Source organism: Felis catus, chromosome A2 (assembly GCF_018350175.1).
Source record: "Felis catus isolate Fca126 chromosome A2, F.catus_Fca126_mat1.0, whole genome shotgun sequence".
Classification (NCBI taxonomy): Eukaryota; Metazoa; Chordata; class Mammalia; order Carnivora; family Felidae; genus Felis; species Felis catus.
In genome coordinates, this window is record NC_058369.1 from 151,132,705 (window position 1) to 151,158,329 (window position 25,625).

Here is a 25,625-nt window from a genome sequence, read left to right on the forward strand (position 1 = left end):
TCTGTAGCTCTGTTCCCAGCAGCATTAGCTTAGGAGCTCAGGGCAGGAACAGGACACGGGATGGCCACTCCCATCTGGGCTGTTCCCTTGGGTGACCATTCACCCCTCCCTCCGTGCCTTCGAATCTTCCTCCCAGAAGCGAAATGGCCATTAGGTGAAGCAGCTTGAAAATTCTTGGGCCCAGTGACAACAGAATTCAAGAGTTACCTTGCTGCCTGAAGCCAGAGCATAGCCTCCTCCCACCAGAATGACAATCTCCCAGGGCATGGTCTTCTGGAAGTCCTTCCAGGTGATGATGGGCTCCGTCCCCCGGGAGGGCTCCTGGTTCTGCCCTGGATCACAGGTAGACAGAGGTAGAGCCAGATGAACCCTAATAGGTGGGATTCGTGGAGTAAGGGCCTAACTGCTCAACCGATGATTTGGGACAGGGCTCTGCCTCTATCGTGGGGCACGGGGGAGGCGCTCAGAACAGCCTCGGTAAATCTCCTTCCCCCACTTCTGACTTGGGTATTATTGACTAGGGCCAGCCCCAACTTCTTCTCTCACCGTCACTCTTCTTCCCAAAGCAAGGCTTCTTTGCCGGGATCAGGAAAAGGAGGAAGCCGAGGAAAACGGAGACTGTGGCATCCGTGCGGTAGCCCTTCCTAGCAAAGAGACAGGCAGGGCTGGAGGAGGAGGGTAGCACGATGTCTCAGAACAGTCCCTCTGGACGCGGGGCCTCTCTTTGGGACCCAGGCTGGAGGGCGGTCAGCCTTCCCTCCTGCACCTGTTGCCCCACTCGCCAGCGGTGGGTTTAATGGGCAGCGGTCGATGTCTGGAGTCTGGGCCTGGCTAAGGTGGATGTCTAGTGTGGATCTACGGGCCCTAGAGAAGGAGACATCAGGAGTGATTTCGGTGAAGGGGAAGGGAAAAGGATGAGTTCTCTCTCCTGCAAGGGCCACACCTCCACGTGTGTCTTTGCTCCAAGGAGAAGCCGTGCTGAGAGCGAGCAGTGGCCCCGGCCCTCCGAGGTCCTGCCGGGGTGGCACGGGGGCCTCTGCCTGCCTCTCCCTGCCAAGGCCTCAGCCACCACTCTCACGGCTGATCCTGAACCCTCAGAGCCGCCTGTGAGGCAGCTCCAGTAACAAGACCAAGGTCACACGACTGGTAAGGGGCAGCACCACATCCCAACGCGACACACAGAGGCCACATGGCCATTTTCTTCTTGACCCCACGCTCAGGCTTCCCTTAAAAGAGGGGACTTTCCAGGGAACAGAAGAGCGCTGCCCTTAAGAATGGAGGAGGGGGGCGCCTGGGTGGCGCAGTCGGTTAAGCGTCCGACTTCAGCCAGGTCACGATCTCGCGGTCCGTGAGTTCGAGCCCCGCGTCAGGCTCTGGGCTGATGGCTCGGAGCCTGGAGCCTGTTTCCGATTCTGTGTCTCCCTCTCTCTCTGCCCCTCCCCCGTTCATGCTCTGTCTCTCTCTGTCCCAAAAATAAATAAACGTTGAAAAAAAAAAAATTAAAAAAAAAAAAAAAGAATGGAGGAGGGACACAGGTGGGACTGAAGACTCTGTGTGTGTATGTGGGGGAGGGGGTGTCTCCTTAAGGAGGAGACAACATCACTTACTTTTCAAAGAAAGAATCCCAGCCAGGAACAAAGCCAGGCTCCCGGGTAAACCACAGCACGGTCATCAGGATGAAGAAAAATCCGGTTACCATTTCAGGGTAGCTACGAAATACAACAGAAAGAGCTGCTCCAGGAACCGGGAAGTCTGCATGTTTTTCACTTCGCTGCAGGCGCTCCTGCGTTCGGGGCTCAGAGCCACCAGCCCACGGCGCTGAGCGGCTGCCGGGAAGTGGGAAGCGGGCTGAGAAGGTGCCAGAACACATGGCGTTAACCGCGGCTCCTCGAGGTGAGGCGGGAGGAGATATAGGGTGGCACAGCGGGATGCAGTTGTACAACAACACGAGGTCCACGGGGCGCCCGGTGGCTCACGCGGTTAAGGTTAAGCGTCTGACTCTTGGTTTCGGCTCAGGTCATGATCTCACGGTTCGCGAGACAGCGCGGAGCCTGCTTGGGATTCTCTCTCTTCCTCTCTCTCTCTGCCCCAACCCTGCTCTCGCTCTTCCTCTCTCTCAAAATAAATAAACACACATTAAAAAGAAAATAAGACAAAACACAGTACGGCCTCCGAGGAGAATGCGGTGGAAGAGGCCCCTGAACGCTGCTGGTGAGGGCAGGAGCTGCGACAACCTTTTTGAGGGAATGTGCTGATGTATATCTGGAGCCTTCAACTCGGTCCCTCCTTTCATGCAAGGAAATAACCAGAAATGCCAGTGCTGTGTTACCTATTTAAGAATTCAACATTGAAAATGGAAACAACCTACATATTCGGCGGTATTCCATGACATCAGGTACATTTTGGTATAACTGTAGGCTTAAATGAGGTACATTTAATGATCGTGTTTGCATAGCAGAGTTAATGGCCTGGGAATATAAGGACAGCCTAATCCTAAGGGGGGGGGGGCGGGAGGCAAGATATAAAACTGTGTTTAGTTTGGATTGAATTTTAGCAAAAATACACATAATTTTGCACAAAACAAGCATATAAGGAAGAGTGCATTATGTTAACAGTTGTTGACAGTTAACACTGAATAACTAAAAGTCGGCTTTAGTTTTTTCTTTATATTTTCCTTATGTCCTAAATGTTCTACAATGAACATGTATTCCTTTTATAAATTAAAACATTTAAAAATACTGCTTATGCCGGGATCCTTTTGCCCAAACTGTACCTGCCAATTGCCATCAACGGAGAAACGGCCCCAGATGGGACACGAGGTCACTGGGGAAAGCCGATGGAAATTGCTGAGGATGGGGGTGTCTTCAAGTCTGTATCTGATGATGCCCGATTCCCCCCCCCCAACCCCCCGCCCCAGCTCCCTAGGAGTGTCCGTGGACCAGCGGTGGCCCATTCAGAGCAGTGTGAGGGGGCTGACTTTGCAGGGAATTGGGCCTGTCCCCAAGAGTGTGGCTGTACTGACACATCTCTCCCCGGCCACCCCACGTATGACGTCCACACCCACACCACGGCTATACCATGGACTTCGAATAGAGTAAACGGGAAGGGCGGCCACCTGGAGTCTGGGCCAGCCGGACTTGGGCATTAAGTAGCAGTTCTAAATGCCTGGATTCATAGTTGCGGAAAACTCCCCCAGCTCAAGGGACTGTCGAGAACAAGGCTGCTTATGTGCTCACTTTACCTGCCATGCTTTCCTGGGGAAGAGAAGATGAATAGCTGATTTTTACCTAATGGCTCCCAGCTTTTCATATTCCTCTTGGATCCTCTTCTCTGACAACGCTTCCCTTTTGGTCTTCTTCTTCTTGCTCAGAGAGCAGGTCTCTCTAAAACTGAGGAGGAAGAATGAGCAAAAGAACGAGACAGAGAATCCAAAGCAGGCTCAGCGCTGTCAGCGCAGAGCCCGATGTGGGGCTCAAACTCATGAATCATGAGATCGTGACCTGGTGCCAAGTCAGATGCTTAACCGATTGAGCCAGGCACCCGATACCCTACAACTTTTTTTGTGCCAGGTTTCACAGCCTCTCATCAGCCTCTCCCATAGGCTTTTGGGCATCTTTATCTGGGTATATCTCTGGTGTATCGGTGTGAAGTCATGTCTTACAGACTTGGGCAAGTGTATTTACATGGGGTTGTTTTCTACACGCTGGAGGTATAGAAGTATGCGGCTGTCATTGATGTCATAGTAGCCTCTGTGTTATTAAAAAAAAAAAAAAAGTCTGGGGGTGGCTGGGTGGCTCAGTCGGTTGAGCATCCGACTTCAGCTCAGGTCATGATCTCGCGATTTGTGAGTTCAAGCCCCACGTAGGGCTCTGTGCTGACAGCTCGGAGCCTGGAGCCTGCTTCAGATTCTGTGTCTCCCTCAGCCCCTCCCCTGCTTGCGCGCTCTCTCTCTCTCTCTCTCAAAAATAAACATTAAAAAAAAATTCTTTTTTTTTAAAGTCTGCTCAGAGAACATTCCCTGAGCAATGGGAGTCTTGGGTCCCGTGGACCAATATCAAAACATCATGTGCATCTTCCCTTTATGTGTTTGAGGCTGGTCAACTTATGATTATGAAGAAAAGGCTTCCTAAGCAGATTAATGTTAGAAATTATATTGCAGGAGGAATAGCTAACTTATGGTTCTGAGAAATATGAGCATATTTCACGCAACGACTAAGTATAAATCAGTCACGTGTATAAAACAAAGCCTAAAGAAACTTCTACTTGGAGTCACGTTTCTTTCGAAATTAGTTCAAATTACTCCATATGCTTTGAAGGAAATGAAACTACATTAACCACCCGCCATTCACACTTGTTCTAAATCAGGCAGTTCCTTTAACCAGCTAGTTGGAATTAAGAACATTCCACTGTGGAGCTCATAGTGAAGTGCAGAGTCCATGTATGTTTAGAGGGTCTAGAACAGGTGACGCCTGACTCCCCATCTAGTACGGTGTGTTCTCCTCATGCGTCCTCCATGGTTATTGGTGGCTCCCCGAGGAGTGCTCTCCACGGCGCGCACCATGACTTTGGATGGACGGGAGAGCCTCGGTGCCTTGCTGGCAGGGCCCTGGGACTCACTTGCAGCCCAGGAACAGCCAGTGCATCCAGAACCAGCTGACCACCAGCATGATGAGGGAGATGGGGAAGCTGAAGAGGAACCAGGTGCCAAAGTTGACCACCTCTGCAGCTGGGTACTGGCTGGAGGGGAAGAAACCAGGTCAGTGATTAGAAAAGGGTGGGTTCCCATGTGGTGTCTGGGGGTTATAAGCTAAATGCTCCTTAAGAAGACATACATCAGAGCTAACGGCAGAGATGATGGTAATAATAAGGTAAAACGTTACCTAGAACTCACGTCTTTGACAGTCGCAACTCTACTGGTCCCAAGAATTATGAAGGAAACTTAAAAAAGGCACCTAAACACCCAAAATTGATTTCACTGAAGCGTATATACTTTGCGCTCAGGAGAACCACTCGGGAGCTCTTTGCTCTTAATTTATATAAAGATTCTTCTTATATGTTTACTCATCTGTTTTTCAGGACAACAGAGAATGGAAAGGACAGTCTGGTATACTTTGTGTGATAAAGTCACTGAAGGAATATGAGCTTTGACTGGGGGATGCAATTCTGGAGAAGTTTGGACTCTAGAGCATCAGGAGGGCTCCCGGTGTTGACTGTGCCCATAGGAGAACCATGACTTAGAATCTCTAAATCTTTGATCAACATGCACTGGTGTCTTAGCGTCTCAGGGAGGTTACCCAGAGGACTCTCCATTCATCACCAGGCAGGGCGGTGGCCCCAGCCCAGGTGTCATTTCCTGGGGAGCCACATGTGAGCCACCTCTATAGCCTAGACAACACCTGCATTCCTTTCCCCTTGGGCTCTTCTAGTTGGGACTGGGCACAGAACTTCTCTAAGGTGGGAGGAGACTGTGCCCCTCTCTTCACACTAGACACTGCTTGGAAAAAGAGAACGACCGAGAGAAGAATCCCCCAGAGAGAAAATACAATGGAAGCACAGGATGCAAGAGTGTTTAATTTTCTCTGCCATCACAGAGAAACAACACTGTTGTTTTGCACTGTGGCCTGGTCGTGGACTTACCTTTACCATCGGTGTGCCTCTTGGGAAGTTGTGACAGCTCGTGCCCTCCCTAAGGGCCAGAGTCACTGTCAGTCACTGTCAGTGGAGAGAAGGGCTTTGGGAGCTAGAAGGACACCAGAGGGCATGTAAATCACTGAGTGATCACTCTGGGCTGCGCTGGGCCAACGGGCATGAAGTCTTGCATCATCTGTTCTCTGTACATAGAAGCCTAGGCCCTGCTCCTGGACCCGGGAAAAGGAATGGATTTTTCGGGTAGATTAAGTAGACTTTTGTGGATAAATGTTAGGGCCTAATATCATCTATAGCACTTTAGAAAGTGTGACTGTAGGTACTGAATGTAACAACCAATTTGTAGATGTTTTAAACACAGCCAGGATGCACTCTGGGGGTGGTCTGTTCACCAGGGCCAAGAAAAATAGCACGGTGGCATTTTCAGACCAGCGGGGATCCAGGGAGTCCACCTTCCTTTCACAGAATTCCTGTTGTCCAAGTAAGCCAATGTGATGACTAAACGTACCATGACACAAGCCAGGAAGTAGACTGAGGGAATATGAATTGGCCCAACCACAGAGTGAACCAGAAATTGAAGAGCAGAAACTCAGAGCTTGGACAGAATAATATGGTGTGACGACTCCGTGAAGTTCACGTCCCAGAGACTTCGGTCTTAACTTTCATTGGTCCATCTCCCACCACCCCCTTCCTTCCTTCCTTGTTCCTTCCTTCCTTGTTCCTTCCTTCCTTCCTTGCTTATTTCCTTCCTTCCTTCCTTCCTTCCTTCCTTCCTTCCTTCCTTCCTTCCTTCCCTCCCTCCCTCCCTCCCTCCCTCCCTCCATCTCTCCTTCCCCATCTCCCTCCCTCCCTCCCTCCCTTCCTTCTTTCCTTCCTTCCCTCCTTCCCTCCCTCCATCTCTCCCTCCCCACCTCCCCCCTCCTTTCCTCCTTCCTTCTTTCCTTCCCCCATTCCCCTTCAATCCTTCCTTCCTCCCTCTCTTCCTTCCTTCCTTTCCTTCCCTCCTTCCTTCCCTCTCTGCTTCCTTCCTTCCTTCCCTGTTTCCTTCCTTCCTTCCTTCCTTCCTTCCTTCCTTCCTTCCTTCCCTCCCTCCCTCCCTCCATCTCTCCCTCCCCACCTCCCTCACTCCTTTCCCTCCCTTCCTCCTTTTCTCCCTTCTTTCCTTCCCCCATTCCCCCTTCAATCCTTCCCCCCTTCTTTCCTCCCTTCCTTCCTTCCCTCCTTCCTTCCTTCTTTCCTTCCCTCCTTCCTTCCCTCTCTGCTTCCTTCCTTCCTTCCTTCCTTCCTTCCTTCCTTCCTTCGTCCCTTCCCTCCTTCCCTCCGTCTCTCTCTCCCCACCTCCCTCACTCCTTTCCCTCCCTTCCTCCTTCCCTCCTTCCTTCCCCCATTCCCCCTTCAATCCTTCCCCCTTTCCTTCCTCCCTCCCTCCCTTCCTACCTTCCTTCCCTCCTTCCTTCCTTCTCTCCTTCCTTTCTTCCTTCCCTTCCTCCCTCCCTCCATCTCTCCCTCCCCACCTCCCTCCCTCCTTTCTCTCCCTTCCTCCTTCCCTCCTTCCTTCTTTCCTTCCCCCATTCCCCCTTCAATCCTTCCCTCCTTCCTTCCTCCCTTCCTTCCTCCCTCCCTCCCTTCCTTCCGTCCCTCCCTCCCTCCGTCTCTCCCTTCCCCCCTCCCTCCCTCCTTTCCTCCTTCCTTCTTTCCTTCCCCCATTCCCCCTTCAATCCTTCCCTCCTTCCTTCCTCCCTTCCTTCCTCCCTCCCTCCCTTCCTTCCGTCCCTCCCTCCCTCCGTCTCTCCCTTCCCCCCTCCCTCCCTCCTTTCCTCCTTCCTTCTTTCCTTCCCCCATTCCCCCCTTCAATCCTTCCTTCCTTCCTTCCTTCCTTCCTTCCTTCCTTCCCTTTCCTGCTAAATGGAAGGGTGTGTTTATCCTCTTGGCTATGATCAATTTCTCTGCCCTCTGCTCTGGAGCCCATCCTTTCTTGTTTTCTCAGTGATATCACTCTATCAATCATCACCTCTCTCCCAAAACTTTAATTTTCCTCTCACCTGGACATGCCTATCAGCATTTAAACATCTTCCGTCTTAAAACCCCCTCTTGACCCCACTGGACTCTTCCTTTGTCATCATCCCATACCTCTCCTTCCCATCACAGACAACTCTCCGTCTACTCACCTCCAGCATACTCCTCACCTCACTGACACTTGGCTTCACTTTTCAAATCAAACGGACACATTTTTGTCCTTCTTTTCCTTATCCATTCAGCCACTTTCAACAGTATAGCCCACCCCTTCCTCCTTGAACACTTTCTTCCCTTTGATGGAATGACACTAGATTTTCCTCTTCCCTGGGTGATCCCTTTTGTTGTCTCATTTATAGTCTACTTTAAAATATTCAAGCTTAATATTTACGGTCCCTGCTCTACTTAACTCTCTCTGTTTTCCCCGAGTGATTGATCTCCTTCACTCTCCAGACTTCAGTTTCCACATGCATCCCACCAGGACCCAATGCCATCTAATCTGGGGGCCCAGAACAACATGCAAATGTGGGGCCACTCGTTCAAAAATTATTAAGAATTTTCAGATGGTGACAGCAGAGCATTGAGCTAAGTATGGGGCCCTTCTGAGCATGGTAGTTGATGTGACAACATGGGTTACATGGGTTACATGTTCATGAAGACAGCTCTTCGGGCCACTAAATCTGTGCCTTTAGCCTAAAAATAAGATTCAGAGCTGTGTATCCATCTGGACGTCTCAGCCTCCACGTCAACATTTCCTCATTTTTCTGCTCATTTAGGTAAAGGGCGACTCTCTTCCCCCAGCCGCGGAAGCCATGAGTCTGACCATCAGACTTGGCCTTTCCCTCTCTCGGGCCCATCTCTCAAATCTGACCATTTCTCCACTGCTGTCTGTGTTTGCCGGCCATCACCAGCTCTCTCCTGGGCATCTGCAGTGCTGTCCAAAATTATCTTCCTGCCGCCTACTTTTCCTTCCTACTTCCTTCCTCCTTTTTCCACTTTTTCAGTCCACCATCAGTTTCCCAAGCTGTAAATCCGATCACCTCACTCCCTGCCTAAAATGCTTCAAAGACGTCTCATGGCCTTTCAGATGAAGTCCAAACTCCTTCGTGGGCCTCAAGAGGCCCTTTGCAATCTGCATTTCCACCTTTTGCCCTCTGCCAGTTTCTTTTATGGGCTCTTTTCTCTCGCCTCAGTCCTGCCACTCACCGCTTTCTTTGGAAAACCTCTCTTCATCCATTGTACTCCCACTGAGCCTCGGGTCTCGCTTCCAAGGCTGTGTCTTTGGGGAGGCCTGTTCTCCCTGTAGACTGGGTGGCCCCCGTGGGCTCTCCCAGCAGAACCCTGCCCCTCTCCAGTGCTCAATGTCTCTTTTCCCTCTTGGTATGGAAGCTACTCTAGGTCCATTTTCTGCCCTATCCTTAGCACCCAGTTCCATTCCTGACACGTAGTGGGTGTCGAGTAGATATTTGTTGGCCAGGTGAGTTACTTACTTGTTGAAGTGTTCCAAGAAAATGAGGCTGGTGGAGGTACCAATAATGGTGGTCAGGCCCCCAATGGTAGCAGCGTAAGATATGCTCAGAGACAGGCACTTGCAGATCATCTGGTCACGCTGGGACTTGTACTTTCTGTTGAGCTCCTGGTTCCTGGGCCCAGGAATCAGGACTAGTGGCTTTTCCTATCGGAGGAAAATTAGTCAGTGCCTCCAACCCAGCGCGGGCTGTCCCCCACACAAGGCATGAAAATAGGGGCATCATGGCGCAGTGGAGAGACAAATCCCAATCCTAGTTCTACCGTTTACCAACTTGGGCAGCCCCACTGGGCTGCATATTCTTCTGTAGAATGAAGATCTTATTTTCTCCACAAGATTGTTATAAAGAGTAAGTGAAGTGACGTACGTAAAGCACTTAGAACATTTCCTGGCATTTAACGAATGCTAAGCTATTATTACTTTTGTTGTTCGTAACAGCGTGTTCTGTTTCTCACTTGAACTCCAGCAAAACTGGTTGCTCTCCGCTCTCTGTGTGAATAACACATGGAAGGTGGTTGTTCTATCCAGAGCTGGAGTGGCAGTCCTGACCCCGAGAGGACTGAGAAGTAACGCTTACGTTGCAGGGGGAATCCAGTGTGTGATTCTCTCCTCCCTTCCTCACGCTTTTCTCCTTTTCGCCTCTTGGTTTTGCCTCCCCACGCCCCTCCTCTGCTTGCGTATAAGGCCGGCCTTCTGTCTTCTCTCAGGTCCTGTTTGGCCCAGATGGTGGCCTTTCAGGGTCAGAGGCTGCTGACCTCTGGTCTCAAGTGTAGATAAAGAAGCAAGTGCCCTCTGCTCCCCCAGGCCTGGTCTCCCCTCACTGAGTCTTCATGAGACCAAGGCCAGCAGGCCAGATCCTGGGAAAACCATGGCGAAGAGGCCATCTTTCTCAAAGCCCTACCTCGTAGGAGAGCCCAGGCCAGTCTGGACCCTCCCTAACCTTCCTGAAAGATTCATTATCAAAGCTGGAAGAGACCTCATAGATTCTCTGGTGCAGTGGTTTTCCATGATCCTTTCTACTAATGAACATTTTCACGGACCTCCAATACATAAAATATGATGTAGCATTTCATCAGCGTACATCTATTTTGTAACTAAAAGTACACATGTGTGGTCGGGGCGGGGTGGGGGGCGGGGCTTGGATTTGAACTGAGATGGTCCTCTCACTACTGGTTCTAAGGCCTGGGGCACATGATGTGACGTCCTTGCCTCATCCGCAGAAATGGAGTTCCAGACTGGTACCTCACCGAGCCAAGACTGGGGAGAAAATGCTTCGCACGTGCTTGGTACATAAAAAGCGTTTCATAAATGGTGATGGTTATTTATGACCATGATGGACGTTAAGGAATTGAGATTATCTGCATGGACACAGAGATTTGAAATCAAGGGTTTTAAGTGGTAGCTGCAATTTTATACCAGCTTCAGTATCTATCTTGTTTCTGCATTTTCTTTCAGTGGGATAGTAAGTAGCGGGAGGATCCTCATTTGCACAGAAAAATTTTCTTACAATCTCAGAATCAGTAAAATATTTGCGTTTTTCCTGAAGCACTTAGGAGAAACAGCTTGAACACCTCTGATCTGGTCAAACCCCCAGTTAAAAAAATTTTTTTTTTAATGTTTATTTTTTGAGAGCGAGAGAGAGCGAGAGAGAGCGAGAGAGAGCGAGAGAGAGCGAGAGAGAGCGTGCGAGCACAAGCGGGGGAGGGACAGAGAGAGAGGGAGACACAGAATCCGAAGCAGGCTCCAGGCTCTGAGCTGTCAGCGCCGAGCCCGACGCGGGGCTCGAACTCAGGGACTGTGAGATCATGACCTGAGCCGAAGTCAGACCAACTGAACCACCCAGGCGCCCCAACTTCCAGCTATTACGGTTGAAGAAAAAACAGGGGCTCAGATGGTAGAATGGCTTGCCGAAATCAACAGTGAGTTAGATGTTTTATCCCCGTGGCACGTGCAGGCCAGACATGCATGTGGCTGGAGGGCTTGGTGGCAGCTCACGGCCCTGACGCCCTCATACCTTGAAGGCCAGCGCCCCTTCGGAAGCTCAAGGCCTTTCCTGTAGGAAACAGGGTCGGGGCGGGGGGGGCGGGGTGAGTTCTATTACCTGGGATCGGTGCTGCTTCTTGCCCTGGGGGCTTGCCATTTTGACAGGGTTGGTGATTGGGGGCACCCCATTCAGGTTCTGCAGAGACAAAGACACTGTCAGGAAGACGACGTGGTGGCCCTCAGAGGGACCACTAGTCGCCCCCATGGGCACCCCACGCCTGCGCCAAGTGGAAACGGGAAACCGGAAACCGGGGAGAGTGCGCAGCAGGGGGCCGCCCCACTGTGCCTCCAGCCCGCACCTCCCCATCCAGCCTGGTGTCGAGCCGCCCATTTGCACAGGCTTTTGAAACTGGGCAGAGCACGGCTGCGTCCTTGCAGGAGAGCCCGGCTTTCTGGAACTTCCTTAGCTAACGATGAATCCTTCATTTTTCTTTAACGCGAAGGAGATGAAAAACAAAAATCCCACCACAACAAAGTCCACAGTGTGGGCATCAAAATTTGGGCTGCCGTACGAAGACGTACAACCAGCTCTGGGGGAGGAGCGAGGCCGTAAACTCGGCTCTCCTCCGTGAATGTGACCCTTTTGATAGTTTTTGCGCGGACTCCCCAGTGCAAGGAATCCCGAGGGTGAATCTGTGGTTCCTGGAGGGCCCAGGGTCGGGTTCCCGCGAAAAAAGGCCACCGTGCACTTGATGAAAGGCTAAACCCTCTCGCGACCGGGGTTCAGAGGTACCCAGGCCCTTGCCAGGAGCCCGTCCGGCCCCTCTCAGGTCTGGGCTGGAGCGAGCACCTCTCTGTTCTCACACCAGCGGTGCTGCTGGGCTCCAGGCCGTCTGTGTCCCTGAGTCCGCTCAAGGGACCTCCAAGTGATCTTGGAGCACGGAGAACACCCAAAGCCTTACCTTGTCCTGCATCAGAGAAGTGAAGTCTGCAGTCGACGTGCTGGAACAAAGCAAAGGAAACGGGAACACAACAGTGGACCAGACCTCATGCCCTTCCCCGCCCCACCTTGGTGTTCCGCGTCGTGACTGCTCTGGGGTCCGGTTTCCTAGGCTGCAGAGAGACTAACCTCACGCAGGTCTTCCTAGCCTCCCGGAGACGCTGCCGGGATTCATGGGGACACAGCAGTACTAACACTACTCACTAGCGCGGAGTGCATTTGGGGGGCTGGCCCTTAAATACGGACGTCAGTCCTCCTGACGTTGTCGCCACGGATCGCTGGCCCCTGCATTTATAGAGCAGACAGGTGGGCCGGTCTCTGTCTGCCTGGAGGGCCTGGGCCCCCCGCCCCCCAACCACATTCTCACTGGCTGACTCGGTGAAGGTCACCGGCTAGAAGGAGACATTTGCCACGTGCTTCCCTGAGGCTGCAGGAGCAGGGAGGGCCTGCGCACGGTGAGAAGCCGAGGTGAGCAAGAGGTTGGGGGGGGGGGGGCGTGCGGGGAATTTCTGACACAGCTGCTCCTGTGTGTGCGGAGTCTCTTCCATGCCTGGGGGTCCCCCACCCAGCCTTGGCCTTGAGTACAGAGGGAGGTGGGAACTTAACAACAGCACTCCTGGCTTACGCTCAGCGCTAAACGCATGCTTCGGTTTTAGTTCTTTTCTTTTTTTTTTAAATTTTTTTTTTAAACATTTATTTATTTTTGAGAGACAGAGAGAGATAGAGCATGAGTGGGGGAGGAGCAGAGAGAGAGGGAGACAGAACCCGAAGCAGGCTCTGGGCTCCGCGCTGTCAGCACAGAGCCCGATGCGGGGCTCGAACTCGAGGGCCGAGAGATCGCGACCTGAGCCGAAGTTGGACGCTGAACCAACTGAGCCGGCCAGGCACCCGGGTTTGTTTTAGTTCTGAAGGCAACGGGTGCCGTGAGCGCTCTGTGAAGACAGGTGTTGGACACGCATGCAGGACTGGAGCCCTGTGGCCATCACCCCTGACCAGGCTACCTCAAGGGAGAGTGAGGAGTTGAGCAGGGTTTGGAGGGAAGCATTCTTTGGAGAGGGTTGTTGGCCTGGGAGGAGTAGCGTGTTATGATGTTTCCCCTCCCTCCTTCTCAAATCGGGTGAGGAGGGCAGGCCTGGAGCCCCTCAGACAGCCTGGAAGGTGCCGGCCACCGTGGAAGATGGCCATCCTCACCCCACAAACGGCCTGGCCCCCACCAGCAGTCTGCTGAGGGAGTTCTAGGGACAACTTGAGCTCTTTGCTTCAGAGTCTGGGGACATGTATTCAGGTCTGGAGAAGAACAAAGGCAGACCATGATGCCGAGTCTCTCTTGTCATGGGTCACGCACTCGGAAGGTGGCAGGGCAGGAGCCTTCTTGAAGAGGCCCCACCCAAGAGGCAGAGGCAACCCCGGAACAAAGGGGCTCTGGGGGGAGTAAAGCGGCAGAGCACAGAACCAGGGGGTGGGGGGTGGGGGGTCATCCGGGAGCACCTCACCACCGCCATCAGGCCTGGGGCTCGGCAGAGGTCACCTCAAGGGGACACTGTAGGGATGCTGAAGGTGGGCGCCCGGCCAGGCCAAGTGAGGGAGCCAGGGTCCAAGTCTCAGAGATGGTATGGACCCCTGGAGAAGTCGGAAGCAGCAGAGGGAGGGGCGGGGGCCCAGACGGTGGGAGGAGGAAGGGCCAAAGAGGAGTCTCTCCCCACGCACTCTGACCTCTGACCCTGCAGGCCTGGTGGGGGGTGGGAGCAGAGCTAGTCCCCACCCTTCTGCGCCCTCCCCTCACACGTGCTGGTTTCAGTCAGTGCCAGTTCTCACGGCCCATGAAGTCACCAAACTACAAAACCCAGTTTCGCTACATGTCCAACTTTTAGAGGCGATACTCCTCAGCGACCCTCGAGGACAACGGTCTGATATAAAATCTCCAAATGGAATGAGCCGTTGATGGATCTGCCTCACGTGAATGTTTGGGGGGTGTAGTTCTCCTTTTTTAGCTTCTCTCCACCCTCACATGGCTCTCTCCCCACTGTCAAGCCCACTACCTGTCACCTCATCTTTCCGTGTCATACCTGACAAGGCCAAGTCTAGTAAGACCGCCTCTAGTATCTATAAGATACTTGGTGATCCTCTGAGAATCTTCAGTGACATTCATTATGCGGTTGTTTCCCATTAATTAAATGTATTACTCTCCGAAGGACACCAATTCAGATGAAATTCTACCTGGTAGGGGCGCCTGGGTGGCTCCGTTGGTTAAGCGTCTGCCTTCGGCTCAGGTCATGATCTCGTGGTTCGTGGGTTCGAGCCCCATGTCGGGCTCTGTGCTGACAGCTCGGAGCCTGGAGCCTGCTTCGGCTTCTAGGTCTCCCTCTCCCTCTCCCCCTCCCCCATTTGTGCTCTGTCTCTCTCTCTCTCTCTCAAAAATAAACATTAAAAGAAAAAAAAAGAAGTTCTACTTGGTAGCTGTGTGGACAATCAGACTAGTCAGTCTTTCTGTCTCTTCCCTCATCACTGCAACTCCTTGTGGTTGAAGGAGTTGCCCTCAGGATCTTGGCAAGTGGTTCCGACGATGGAGAGGAAATCAGGACAGAGGGAAGTGTCGAGATGTGAGCCTGGCATCTAAAAGAGCTGTTCATGGGCTCAGGGCCCAGCTTTCCTGACCCCTGGAATAGACCCGGCAAGGCTCTGTCTGGGAGGAGGGCAGCCATACTCACTCTTCATTGACAAAGATGAGTTCCAGGGAGGGTTGACTGTTGTTTACATCGAGACCTACGGTATCAAAGGAAAGCAGACGTGAGCTGTGGACGCTAGAGCTGAGCGTGTAGGGCAGGGCTTCCGGACTGGGGCTGAATGGGGAAACCAGGGCGTATCCTGCATGAGGACTGCCCTCCCTCCGCCTGAAAGCATGGTGGGGTGTGGAGACACACAGGCCCGGGGGGTGGGGGGAGAGGGGTGGTCATAACCGTGGAGTGTTCGGGGGAAAGGGGCAGGTGGTGGCTGATGTAGGAGGGGGAGGAAGAGCCAGGAAAGCAGGGTCACGGGTCACAAGGGCTGGTCTGGGATAGAGGGCAGGGGAGGGGCATAGATGAGGGAGCCTGGGGAGCTGCGCTGAGCCGGGCCATGTCACAAGAGGAGGGTACGAGGGCGAAGGGGAGGTGAACTCCAGCAAACTGTACTGATGGGCTCGGCCTCTTCGGCGCTGGAGTTGCCCGCCACGAGCTGCTCCTCCTCGGCACTGACCAGCTCCTGCAGCACGGCCTCCACGATGGGCATCACCATGGCGGTGGTGGACGTGTTGGAGAGCCACATGGAGAGCAGAGTGGTGCAGCACATGAAGCAGAGCAGCAACCTGGAAGGCAGGGCGGCCGGGGCACAGCGTCTACAGCACGGCCATCTCCCGGGGGCCCCCCGCTCACTCGCGGGGCTCCTTTGGGGCCTCCTACGAACCCGATGGTGCTGGCTAGAGAACGGGGCGGGGTGGGAGTAGCGTGTGTCCAGAAGGTCCGGTTTTTATGTCATGCCTTCAACTCTGTACTCCCAGGGCTTGGCACAGAGCAAGCATTAAATGAGTATTTGTTGAAGGAATAAACCACACGCCACGGGCCAATGGCCTCAGCTAGAAAAAAGCCCCTCCGTAAGCAGAGACTAGCTTTGGTGGTAGGGTCACAGGGCATGGACTTACTGATTGGCCAACTCTGCAGCCATTAGCTTGGTGATGACGTATGGGCTTTTTTGGTGCCTAAAGGAATTCTTTTTTTGCCCTTGCAGCCAGCACTTCTACGGGTACCATTACATTCTATGCTCTGCAGCCAAGTCACCATGCTTATTAGTGACCACGTAGAGATTGGCGCGTGGAGCTCACAGTTCCGCTCACCGCTTGCCCCACTGTCAACCTGCTGAAAGCACAGCCCCCCGGGTCACCCAAGCGTCCCGTATCACTGCGTTCACTTTTTCAGCTGGTGTCACGAAGAGTCAACCCTTGGAGGAAAACACTAACAAAAAGAACTCTCAAGTGATTTCTCTTGGACGTTGGAAACCTAACAATGTGTGTTGGAACAGACAGGGTTCTCACTTCCGTAAGACAAGGCAACACAAAGACTATCCGTGTTTATTGCTTTAGGTGGGATCACTGACTCTGCACGATCTGGGGACAGCACATTTATCGAGTGGGTTACGTCAGGTGGGCCAAAGTCCTGGTGGTGTTTTTTTTGTTTAGGCTGATGGTGTGAGTTTGCCTGCCCGGGACCCCCACCAGCAAGCAAAGAGCACTACCGGGGGTGGAAACATGTGGGGGGGATGAGTTAAATAAAGAAGAGTGGAAATGCAATGGGATAGGCATTCTTGAGTTTGACCTTGAGTTTGAATACACGGAGGTTTTAAAGAGCTCCAGAGTCCCCACGTGACGTGTAGGTGCCATTGTGTGCCTAGGAGGTTGAGTGTGGGGTACGAGGTTATCGCTGAGCCAAGTGGCAAATTAACTTAAATTAAGCTGTAGTTAAGTGGGATACAGGAACATCCTTTTAGGCATAACCTGTATTCGTCTAAATGACCAATGTTGAAAACTGATACCATGTTATTTATTTATGCTCCATTGGACTCCCAAAGGAGTCAGGGCAGCTTACAAAAACACGTCACGAGAAAGTTGTAAATAGAAGGTGAGACCCACACCCCAAAGGGAGAAGGGTCAGGCTATTCAACGGAGCAGAGCTGAGGTTAACACAAAACTGTCAATCCTGACTTTCTTACACATCCCCCAAGGTTGGGAATCTCTCTATGGGCGTTCCTGACCACAGAGAAGAGGGCACAGTCGAGGGCACGTGTTGTGATCACAGACACCAGGTCAGATGCAACATATCTAAGCTGTGGGCTGAACCAGTGATAACAAAGTCTCAGGGTGGATGGGAGGAAACCTCCGTGTCTCCTTCAATGACAAAGGAGAAGACACCCATTTCGTCGTCCAGCCTGTTCCTTGTTATACCAGAGAAAGGTTGAGAAACAGTGTACGTTGGTCCATCTTGTTTTACCTAATGGGCCCCTTGTGTTTTGTAACCTGCTGCCCTTACGGTCTAGATTACTCAGATAAATTCTTTAGACTGTGATAATAAATGACACCAAAGTCACACACTCAAATCTCTAGTCTATGATCAAGGGCCCTCTCACTGGAGAGTGAGGTAGGAGCCCAGCAGCCCTGACATCATCCCCTCCCCATTAGTAGAAAACCAACCCGAGCCGGACGTCCCCCTGTGGCCCAGGACCACTGTCCAGGTGGCCCCTGGCTGCTGGGGGAAGCGCTATGGCCCGGCACCCCAAGGACCGCTTACATGCCCGGCTTGGCTCCAGCCATCATGACCATGCGCAGAGCAATGCGTTTGTGCAGGTTCCACTTCTCCACGGCAGCTGCCACGCAGATGACACCCACCAGCAGCAGCGTGGTGTTCTTGAAGTATTCGGCGGCCACCTGCGGGCAGGCGGCACAGGTCAGCCCCTCCCCCGCCAGGGCCCAGAGGACCGGGCCGTACCCATCGCAACCCATTCTCAACCAGAGGCTGGCACGCAAGGAGGGAGGTGACGATTGTTAAAACAGCTGACTGTTTGAGACTATATATATAAAAAATAGATACATATATATCTCATATATACCCACATACATATATTCTATATACATGCATAACATACTACCTCGGGCAGGCACTGTTCTAAGTAGTTTACAAAGATTGTTTCAGTTAATCGGGCCAGTCACCCAATAAGGTAGATATTCTTCTGCATGCTTAAAAAATATTAAAACACTCTGTCTTTAATTATGATATCATTTCAAAGAATAAACACACGTATAATTTTATCTTAAGCCTTAAAAAATTGTTAAAATAACTCTGGGCTTATCCCCGATCTCTTTTTTTTTCTGTAGCTTTTTAGAAAATTGTGTTCATTTTTCTTTTTTTAAAAGTTCATTTATTCATTTAGAGAGAGAGAGAGAGAGAGAGAGAGAGAGAGAGAGAGAGAGAGCACATGCATGCCAGCGGAGGAGGGGTAGAGAGAGAGGAGTCAGAGAAGCCCAAGCAGGCTCCCACGTGGGGCTCAGCCTCACCTGTGAGATCATGACCCGAGTCAAAATCAAGAGTCTGATGCTTAACCAGCTGAGCCACCCAGGCCCCCCTATGTTCAATTGTTTTAATTAGAAAATTAATACATGCTCATTCTGGAAAACTTCAAAATATAGAAAAACTTAAAGGTGAAATTACCCTTGATCCTACTACTGTTATTACTTTGGTATATTTCTCTCAATTTGGGTCTATAAAGATACATAATTGGATTTACACAGTATGTATAGCTTTATATTCTGTTTTTCTCCCCATTTACATCAGACCCGGATCATTATCTTATTTGACCTCAATTTGTTGGAAAAATTAATCTTAATAGAAGCATAATGCACCACACAATTTGGCCAATTTCCCTTTATTAAATATTTCGGTTAATTCCTTTTCTTTCAACTACAAATGGAGCAAAGAAAAATTTTCTGCTTACATCATTAACCTTACATAAATATGATAATTTCCTTAGGTTAGAGTTCTTGAGGGTATCTTTATAGCTTGCCTTAAATCTTGAAAAATTTTTAAAAAATTTTTAAAACTTTAAATAACTCTAAATAATTCCAAAGTTGCAAAGCTCCGAAATGATACGGCACAAGGAATACCTGGGGCACCCGTGTGGCTCAGTGGGTTAAGCGTCCGACTTCAGCTCAGGTCATGGTCTCATAGTTCGTGAGTTTGAGCCCCATGATGGGCTCAGAGCCTGGAGCCTCCTTCAGATTCTGTGTCTCCCTCTCTCTCTGCCCTTCCCCTGCTCGCACTCTGTCTCTCTTTCTCAAAAATAAATAAACAGTAAAAAAAAAAAAAAAACAAAAACATAAGGAATACCAACACACCGTCTATGTGTTTTTTTCTTCCTGAACCATTTGAGGGCAAGTTGCATATATTTTAGCCTTTTCCCCTAAATACCTCAGCATATATTTCCTAAGAATAGGGATTTTCTCTTCCACAGCCGAGTACCAGTAATGAACTTCTTCCTGCCCCTTCGTGATGAGGAAGTGGAGACCGGGCCCTGTTAAGATGCTTCCTGTGTTTAGGGTCCACAGACCAACCCTTCATGGATTTCCTTACTTGGTACTTCTCGACTCTGCTTTACAACCTGACTTCAAAGCCCGGTCCGGGCCTTTCTTGTGAAAGAAAACTTTCCTTGGGACTCTAGCCTCTGACTCCAGAACATTCCCTGCGGGCACCGTTAATTTCACCCACCACACAGCATGCAGGGCAACATGCTTGCACTGTTTTGTTTTGTTTTTTCCCTGTGTACCTCTCTTGTCTCTCAACTAAATTTTGGGCTGCAGAATGGTCAAGGACCATGTTTCTTTCCGTATCTCTTGACACCTAGCAGACCAAGGTAGAAAAGCAAATGCTCGGGAAATATTTATCACGTGCAGGAGAATCGTTCCCAACAGGGAGCCATGGCAGAAACAGAGGAAAACCTACAGAAAAGTTTAACTTCTAATTTAGGAACCCTCTTTAAAGTGGGAAAACGAGAACATTTCTAATTGCAGGAAAAATAAAGACTGCAGGAAACGCAAATATAGTTAAAATACATGGTGTTGGAAATAAGGAATATTTACATAATCATACGGTTAAACTTTGCTTATTGAGTTAACAAAACCCGTGATGTATTTATACTGGGAGGCTGGAGGGAGGAGAAGGGGGTTGTAAGAGGACACAATCCTCACCTGCTGTAATCAGAAGGCATCTGATAACGTCTACAAGCGATAACTCAAGAGTTAATATAAGATTATCGAGTAAGAATAGTATTCAGTTCGGGGTGTCTGGGTGGTGCAGTCGGTTGATCGTCCGACTTCGGCTCAGGTCATGATCTCGCGGTTGACGAGTTCGAGCCCCGCATTGGGCTCTGACAGCTCAGAGCCTGGAGCCTGCTTCAGGTTCTGTGTCTCCCTCTCTCTCTGCCCCTCCCCTGCTCATGCTCTCTGTCTCAAAAATAAATAAACATTACAAAAAAAAAAAAAAAAAGAATACAGTGCCCCAGAAGAAGCAGTTATCAAAGATGAAACCCTGGATGAGGGGGAGGTGGGACTTGGGGGGGAGGGTATAATGAGGGAGGGGTGGGGAAGGCAGCTGCTGGTTTTGCATTGAGCTTTTCAGTATTATTTGATTTTTCTTTTCCTTTTCTTTTTTAACATTTATTTAATTTTGAGAGAGAGAGAGAGACAGAGTGTGTGTGGGGGAGTGGCAGAGAGAGAGGGAGACACAGAATCCAAAGCAGTCTCCAGGCTCTGAGCTGTCGGCACAGAGGTAGGGCTCGAACTCACAAACTGGGAGATCGTGACCTGAGCCAAAGTCCCATGCTCAACCGACTTAGCCACTCAGGCACCCCATTATTATTTGATTTTAAACTCTGTTAACACTTTGACAACATAAAAGCCAAAATAAAGCAGTAGGTTCCATTTCTCTCCCCACCCCCCACCTTTTCCCCCACGGAGATGTCCCTGTGTGTCACTGATGAGGTTTGTGTGGGAGGAGAAGGGTCATTGGCCCTCTACGTGACCGTTTCCTGGAGGAGCCCTCCACTTCTGCTTAATCTAGTTCTTTTTTTTTTTTTTAATTTTTATTTATTTTTGAGAGAGAGAGAGAGAGAGAGGCAGAGCGTGAATGGGGGAGGAGCAGAGAGAGAGGGAGACACAGTCTGAGGCAGGCTCCAGGCTCTGAGCTGTCAGCACAGACCCCGATGTGGGTCTCAAACCCACAAACCGTGAGATCATGGCCTGAGCCAAAGTTGGATGCTTAACTGACTGAGCCACCCAGGCGCCCCCTGCTTAATCTGGTTCTTATTCCCAAACCCAATCCTCAGCTGGCACTGTTACTAAAGCTTCCTGAGGGCAGAGAAGGCTCCCTGCTCTGCTTGGCTGGTGACTCTAGGGCACAGTCCCCTCTGGGACTGGCAGGTCGGCCTCTGGGCTGTGTGAGCATAGTCAAAGATGCTGCCCCCTAGCGGGAGGTGGAGGAACTGCGAGGATGCCTGAGGGCATGGCTGGAAGTGGGGGCGAGTTGGGGAGGGGGGGGATGTTACCTAGGACCTTTCTCATGGCACCCTGACCTTCCCAGGAGTCTAGGAGGCAGTTCTGGGGCAGAACCCGTCTTTTCTTTAACTCTGTCTGCCGAGGAGGGAAACCCACAGAAGACAGGAGACATAGTAGTCCCGGGTCATGGTCCCTCCACTGGCCCCCTCCATGGTCCCCTCACTCGAGGCCCCCCTGCAAAGCCTTTAAAAATTCAGCGCTGGGGCGCCTGGGTGACTGTGTCAGTTAAGTGTCGTTCCCTGGATTTCGGCCCAGGTCATGATCTCATGGTTCCTGAGATCAAGCCCTGAGTTGGGCTCTGTGCAGACAGTACGAAGCCTGCTTGGGATTCTCTCTCTGCCCCTCCCCCACTCGCACTCTCGCTCAAAGTCAATAAATAAACATTAAAAAATAAATACAAAGTCAGGGCCACCAGGTTTACTCTCGCAGGGGACTGGCTGGCAACATTTTCATTTTCTGCCTCTTTGCCACGCGTCATAATAGCATCTCAGTGTGCGATGGCCTTTTAGGAGCACAGAGCCTACAGGAAAGGCGGGGCCCCTTTCTCTGGGTTCCTCTCGAAGGGAAGACGAAAGGAACCAACACACAGAGTGCCCTCTACGAGCAGGGAGTTTGGCACTTTGCACTCACTTTCCCGTGTTAGCTCTACAGGGGTCCTAGTAGGCAGGTACCCTTCCTACCTCCTTTTGCGGTGAGGAGGCGGACACAGAGAGGTTCGGGAAGTCTTCCCAGGTCACAGCATGAAGGGCAGCGTCTGGATATCAGTCCATATCCATCTGAATCCAAAGCTACTATACCCGGGGTGGGCCCGTTGGACACCGGAAATCTAATTCAACTCTAGGGGAGTTTTCTTGGTCTCCCTGATGGCGTGGGCAGGCACATTTCCATCTCCATTCATAGTCATGGTCCTGACGCTGGCCCTGAATAGCCGGGCCTGGGCCAAAGTAGGGCCTGGGCCAAAGTAGGGCCTGGGCCAATGTAAGCCCCGGGCCCAGCGTTAGCGGGATCTGAGGGCTCCAGGGTCAGCCAGGACTCAGCTGTGTGACCCCAGGCAAGTTATTCAACCTCTCTGGGCTTCATTTACTCATCTAAAAAAACCCAAAACCAAACAAAAAGATTACGGGATTCCCTAGCTTTTGTAAAGCTGTTGTAGAGTAAATGACAGATGCAAATCAGCCAGGAGGGCCCCCCACATTGACAACCAGGATTTTTAGCAGCTCTTCCTGTCACTAAGTAATCCACACAAAGACTGACCTGCTCTGAGGCCATGAGCACAGGAACGGGCCCAGGCACAAGGCTGCCTTCCCACTTTTACAAATTGAAATTCCATCCGATGGCGGTGTTTGTTAGCTGTCTAGCCCACTGATTTTTTTTTTTTTTCAATAATAAAATCTTAGCTATTCAGAACCCTCAAGGAACACCAGGGTTCCAAGATTCCTGAGGGTTATTTTCATTGTTTGCTAAGCTGCTGCGTTGCTTACTTATGCTTGCTGTGGGCATTCCTCTCCCCACCACCTAATCTCTGGGACTAATATTCTCCGAGTTGGGAAACTAGATAACGAAGCTTGTGAAACTTGTCGGGATTATTTGCAAAGAGAAACAGGATCCTAAAACGAGCACAACTCCCCTGGGTCGAGTGCTCGCTTTCTGCGATGTTTGCGGTGGGGGTTTTATTGCCTTTTCTGCTCTGCGGTTTTTCCGCAGCCGGATCCCTGAGCTCAGAGAGCAGAGGTGCTCCTGGCCTGTGTTTTAGAAGAGGGGAGTTCAAGGAGGCTGCTTGGAAACGGAGATCAGACTAGGTGGGTTTAAATGGTTGCTTTCCCTGCAGATGAGCTGTAGACTCCCGGGCAAGCTACTGAACCCCTGTGACCCTGGCACCCCAGCATTTTCAGTGGCGACAGTAACGACACCCAGCTCACTGAAGCCGTCATGACGTGGCCTTAAGGAAGCTCATGCAGGTGGGGTCTTAGAACAGTGCCTGGGTGCCTGGCATATAGGAAGTGCTCAATAAATGTCCATTATTATTATTATTATTAAAGAGGTAAAACAAAGACAAAAAGCTTCAAATAAGATTGAGGGTTATGTCAGATGTATCAGCGCGTCCAAATGAGGGAATAAGAGAAAGAAATGAAATAAGCAGCAAGGGCGTGCCTGAATACGAAACCAAAGGTTCCTCCAAATTTTCTAAGTGAAGTGGAAGCACATGGAAAGAGTGTCCTGACCCGGGCTGGATGGAGAGGCTCGGGGATCTGCCGGGTGTTGGTCTTTAACTAACTAGTTAATTGTTAGCGAGTTGCAGGCGAGATCCCTTAGGGATGAGCTCTTGAAATATCGCTTTCTTGGAGCACGGAATTCCTTACTGATCTCTAGATATGTTAGGTTTTAAATGGTTGAAATAGTTTTCGTAGGGGCGCCTGGGTGGCTCAGTCGGTTAAGCGTCCGGCTCTGGATTTCGGCTCAGGTCATGACCTCACGGTTCGTGAGGTCGAGCCCTGCTGTGGGCTCCACGCTGAGTGTGTGCTTGGGGATCCTCGCTCTCTGCCCCTCCCCCCACTCATGTGCTCTCTCTCTCTCTCTCTCTCTCTCTTTCCCAAAATAAATAAATAAGCTTTAAAAAATGTTTCAAACAGTTTTTATAAAGGGGAAGGGTGTGCGTGGCTCTATTCCTAGACTTTGGAGGAGGGAACTCGGTTCAGCAGCCTCAGCTGGGTGCCCTTCTCCCGAGGAAGGTGAGCCTGCCTCCCTGGGGCCATCCCCTGGAGGGGAGGCCCCAGAGAGGCCCATCCTTCCTGCCTTGCCGCCGGGGGGCGCTGTGGGGGCACTTGCGGCTCGAGAGCGTCGAAAATCCTCAGAGCTCCCTGTGAGGTCGCTATTTCTATTCCCCTCGTTTTCAGGTGAGTAAATGGCAGTTTGCGGAGGTTAGGAGAGTTGCTCGAGACTGGTTAGTGACAAAACTGGATTCACAAACTCCGTTCTCCCCTACTCCCAGCTTGGATCCTGACCCTTTCCTCTCCTTGCTCACGGCGGCAGCAGAGACGGCAGGAGGTGTGGTGGGTGTGACTGCATCTGATGAGCACCGCCCCCCCCCCCCCCGGTGGCACAGGCAGGGTGCCCCAGAAATGCGGACAATCAGCGCTCTGGGGGTCAGCTGGGGGTAGCTCTACAAGTGGTCCAGGAAGGTGGCCACCTTTCGGGAGACTAGTGGTGGCCTCTCTGGCAATGGACTTCTTTTGAGGCTCTTTTGGACATCTGAACGATTTTGCAGTGAAATCTTTTAGACTCCCCGGAGGGCACGTCTGGGTCTGCGCCCCCTCTGCACTGAGCTGAGCCCCCAGCCAGAGCCGGAGCCCTCGCTTCTTTATTCCAGCCACTGCCCCAGCGATCCAGCCAAATCCAGAGTGGCCGACTCCCAGCCTTTCCCTGGGGAAAGGAATGCTGTTTCTGCTGGGTAAGTCTGTGTGGGCTCCAACACCCTCCTAATCACCTAATTGCACTCCCCAAGGACGGAGGTTTTCAAACCACGCTCACTGCCTCTGAAATTTCAGGAGGCTTGTGGGAAGAAGAACCCAAGCAACCAGGGCTCTGGGCCTCCGTGCCCAATTTGAGTAGGATTTCCTCTTCCATCTGTTTTATGTACTGAGTCTCCTAAGATGTGGTTTAAAGAAAAGGTCTTGTTGCTAGAAAAACATTCTTTGCAAACCCTACCCTAGAGAAGTCTAAAGCGGAGAGATTCCGAGGAGTGTTGACCTGGCCCAGAGGTTGGCTTAGCTCCTGGCGATGCCGACTCATAAAGCACCCCCAGTTTCTTCTCTGGGACCTTCTGAACTGCCCCCAGTGGAGGAAACCAAGGCAGGGGACTGGGTTCTGACTCCAGAGGCAAAGGGGCTGGCTCACATGTAGGGAGTAGCTCTTCCCACAGAAACATTAACTTGGCCTCGAAAGGCTGCAGCATCTGTAGGTTCGTGGTTCCAGGCTCCACCTAAGGTGTGGGTGTAGAGACTCAGCACTGGCCTGTGTCTGGATGGCTGTGGGTGATGGGTAGCTTGGGTTCAGGCAGGGGGCCGGGCCCCGATGCTAAGCTTACATCCCCACAGGCCTGCGTGGAGGCGGGGTCAGCTTCCCTCGCGAGCAGAGGCCAGAAAGGCGGAGAGGAGAATGGTATACGAAATGCACCCCCACCCCCGGTTTAAACAAACAAAGAGAGCCAGGGTCTAGGTGACGGTCAGGAATCTGGCAGGTCAGAAAGATCAGGAACAAACAGGGAAGCAGATTCATGACATTGAACTCAAGTGTCAGGTGGCTGCAGAGGCCCTTTTGTTTTCCCA

At 51.4% G+C, this 25,625-nt stretch overlaps 1 protein-coding gene and 1 long non-coding RNA gene across 2 annotated transcripts in view; one reads left to right on the plus strand and one right to left on the minus strand.

Annotated features, from left to right (window-relative positions):
• SLC13A4 (solute carrier family 13 member 4) overlaps positions 1 to 25,625 on the minus strand; it is a 48,196-nt gene that overhangs the window by 11,857 nt on the left and 10,714 nt on the right. Inside the window, exons 3-13 of the mRNA XM_045052799.1 lie at positions 17,486 to 17,622; positions 15,341 to 15,513; positions 14,879 to 14,933; positions 12,133 to 12,172; positions 11,289 to 11,366; positions 9,150 to 9,334; positions 4,618 to 4,737; positions 3,288 to 3,389; positions 1,608 to 1,709; positions 547 to 644; positions 208 to 332 (exon numbers count right to left, since the gene is read on the minus strand). Coding sequence (XP_044908734.1) covers positions 208 to 332; positions 547 to 644; positions 1,608 to 1,709; positions 3,288 to 3,389; positions 4,618 to 4,737; positions 9,150 to 9,334; positions 11,289 to 11,366; positions 12,133 to 12,172; positions 14,879 to 14,933; positions 15,341 to 15,513; positions 17,486 to 17,622 — 1,215 coding nt within the window. The remainder of the gene's footprint in view (positions 1 to 207; positions 333 to 546; positions 645 to 1,607; positions 1,710 to 3,287; positions 3,390 to 4,617; positions 4,738 to 9,149; positions 9,335 to 11,288; positions 11,367 to 12,132; positions 12,173 to 14,878; positions 14,934 to 15,340; positions 15,514 to 17,485; positions 17,623 to 25,625) is intronic.
• LOC109497630 overlaps positions 23,955 to 25,625 on the plus strand; it is a 51,559-nt gene continuing 49,888 nt past the window's right edge. Inside the window, exon 1 of the long non-coding RNA XR_006594614.1 lies at positions 23,955 to 24,748. This is a non-coding gene — a long non-coding RNA (uncharacterized LOC109497630). The remainder of the gene's footprint in view (positions 24,749 to 25,625) is intronic.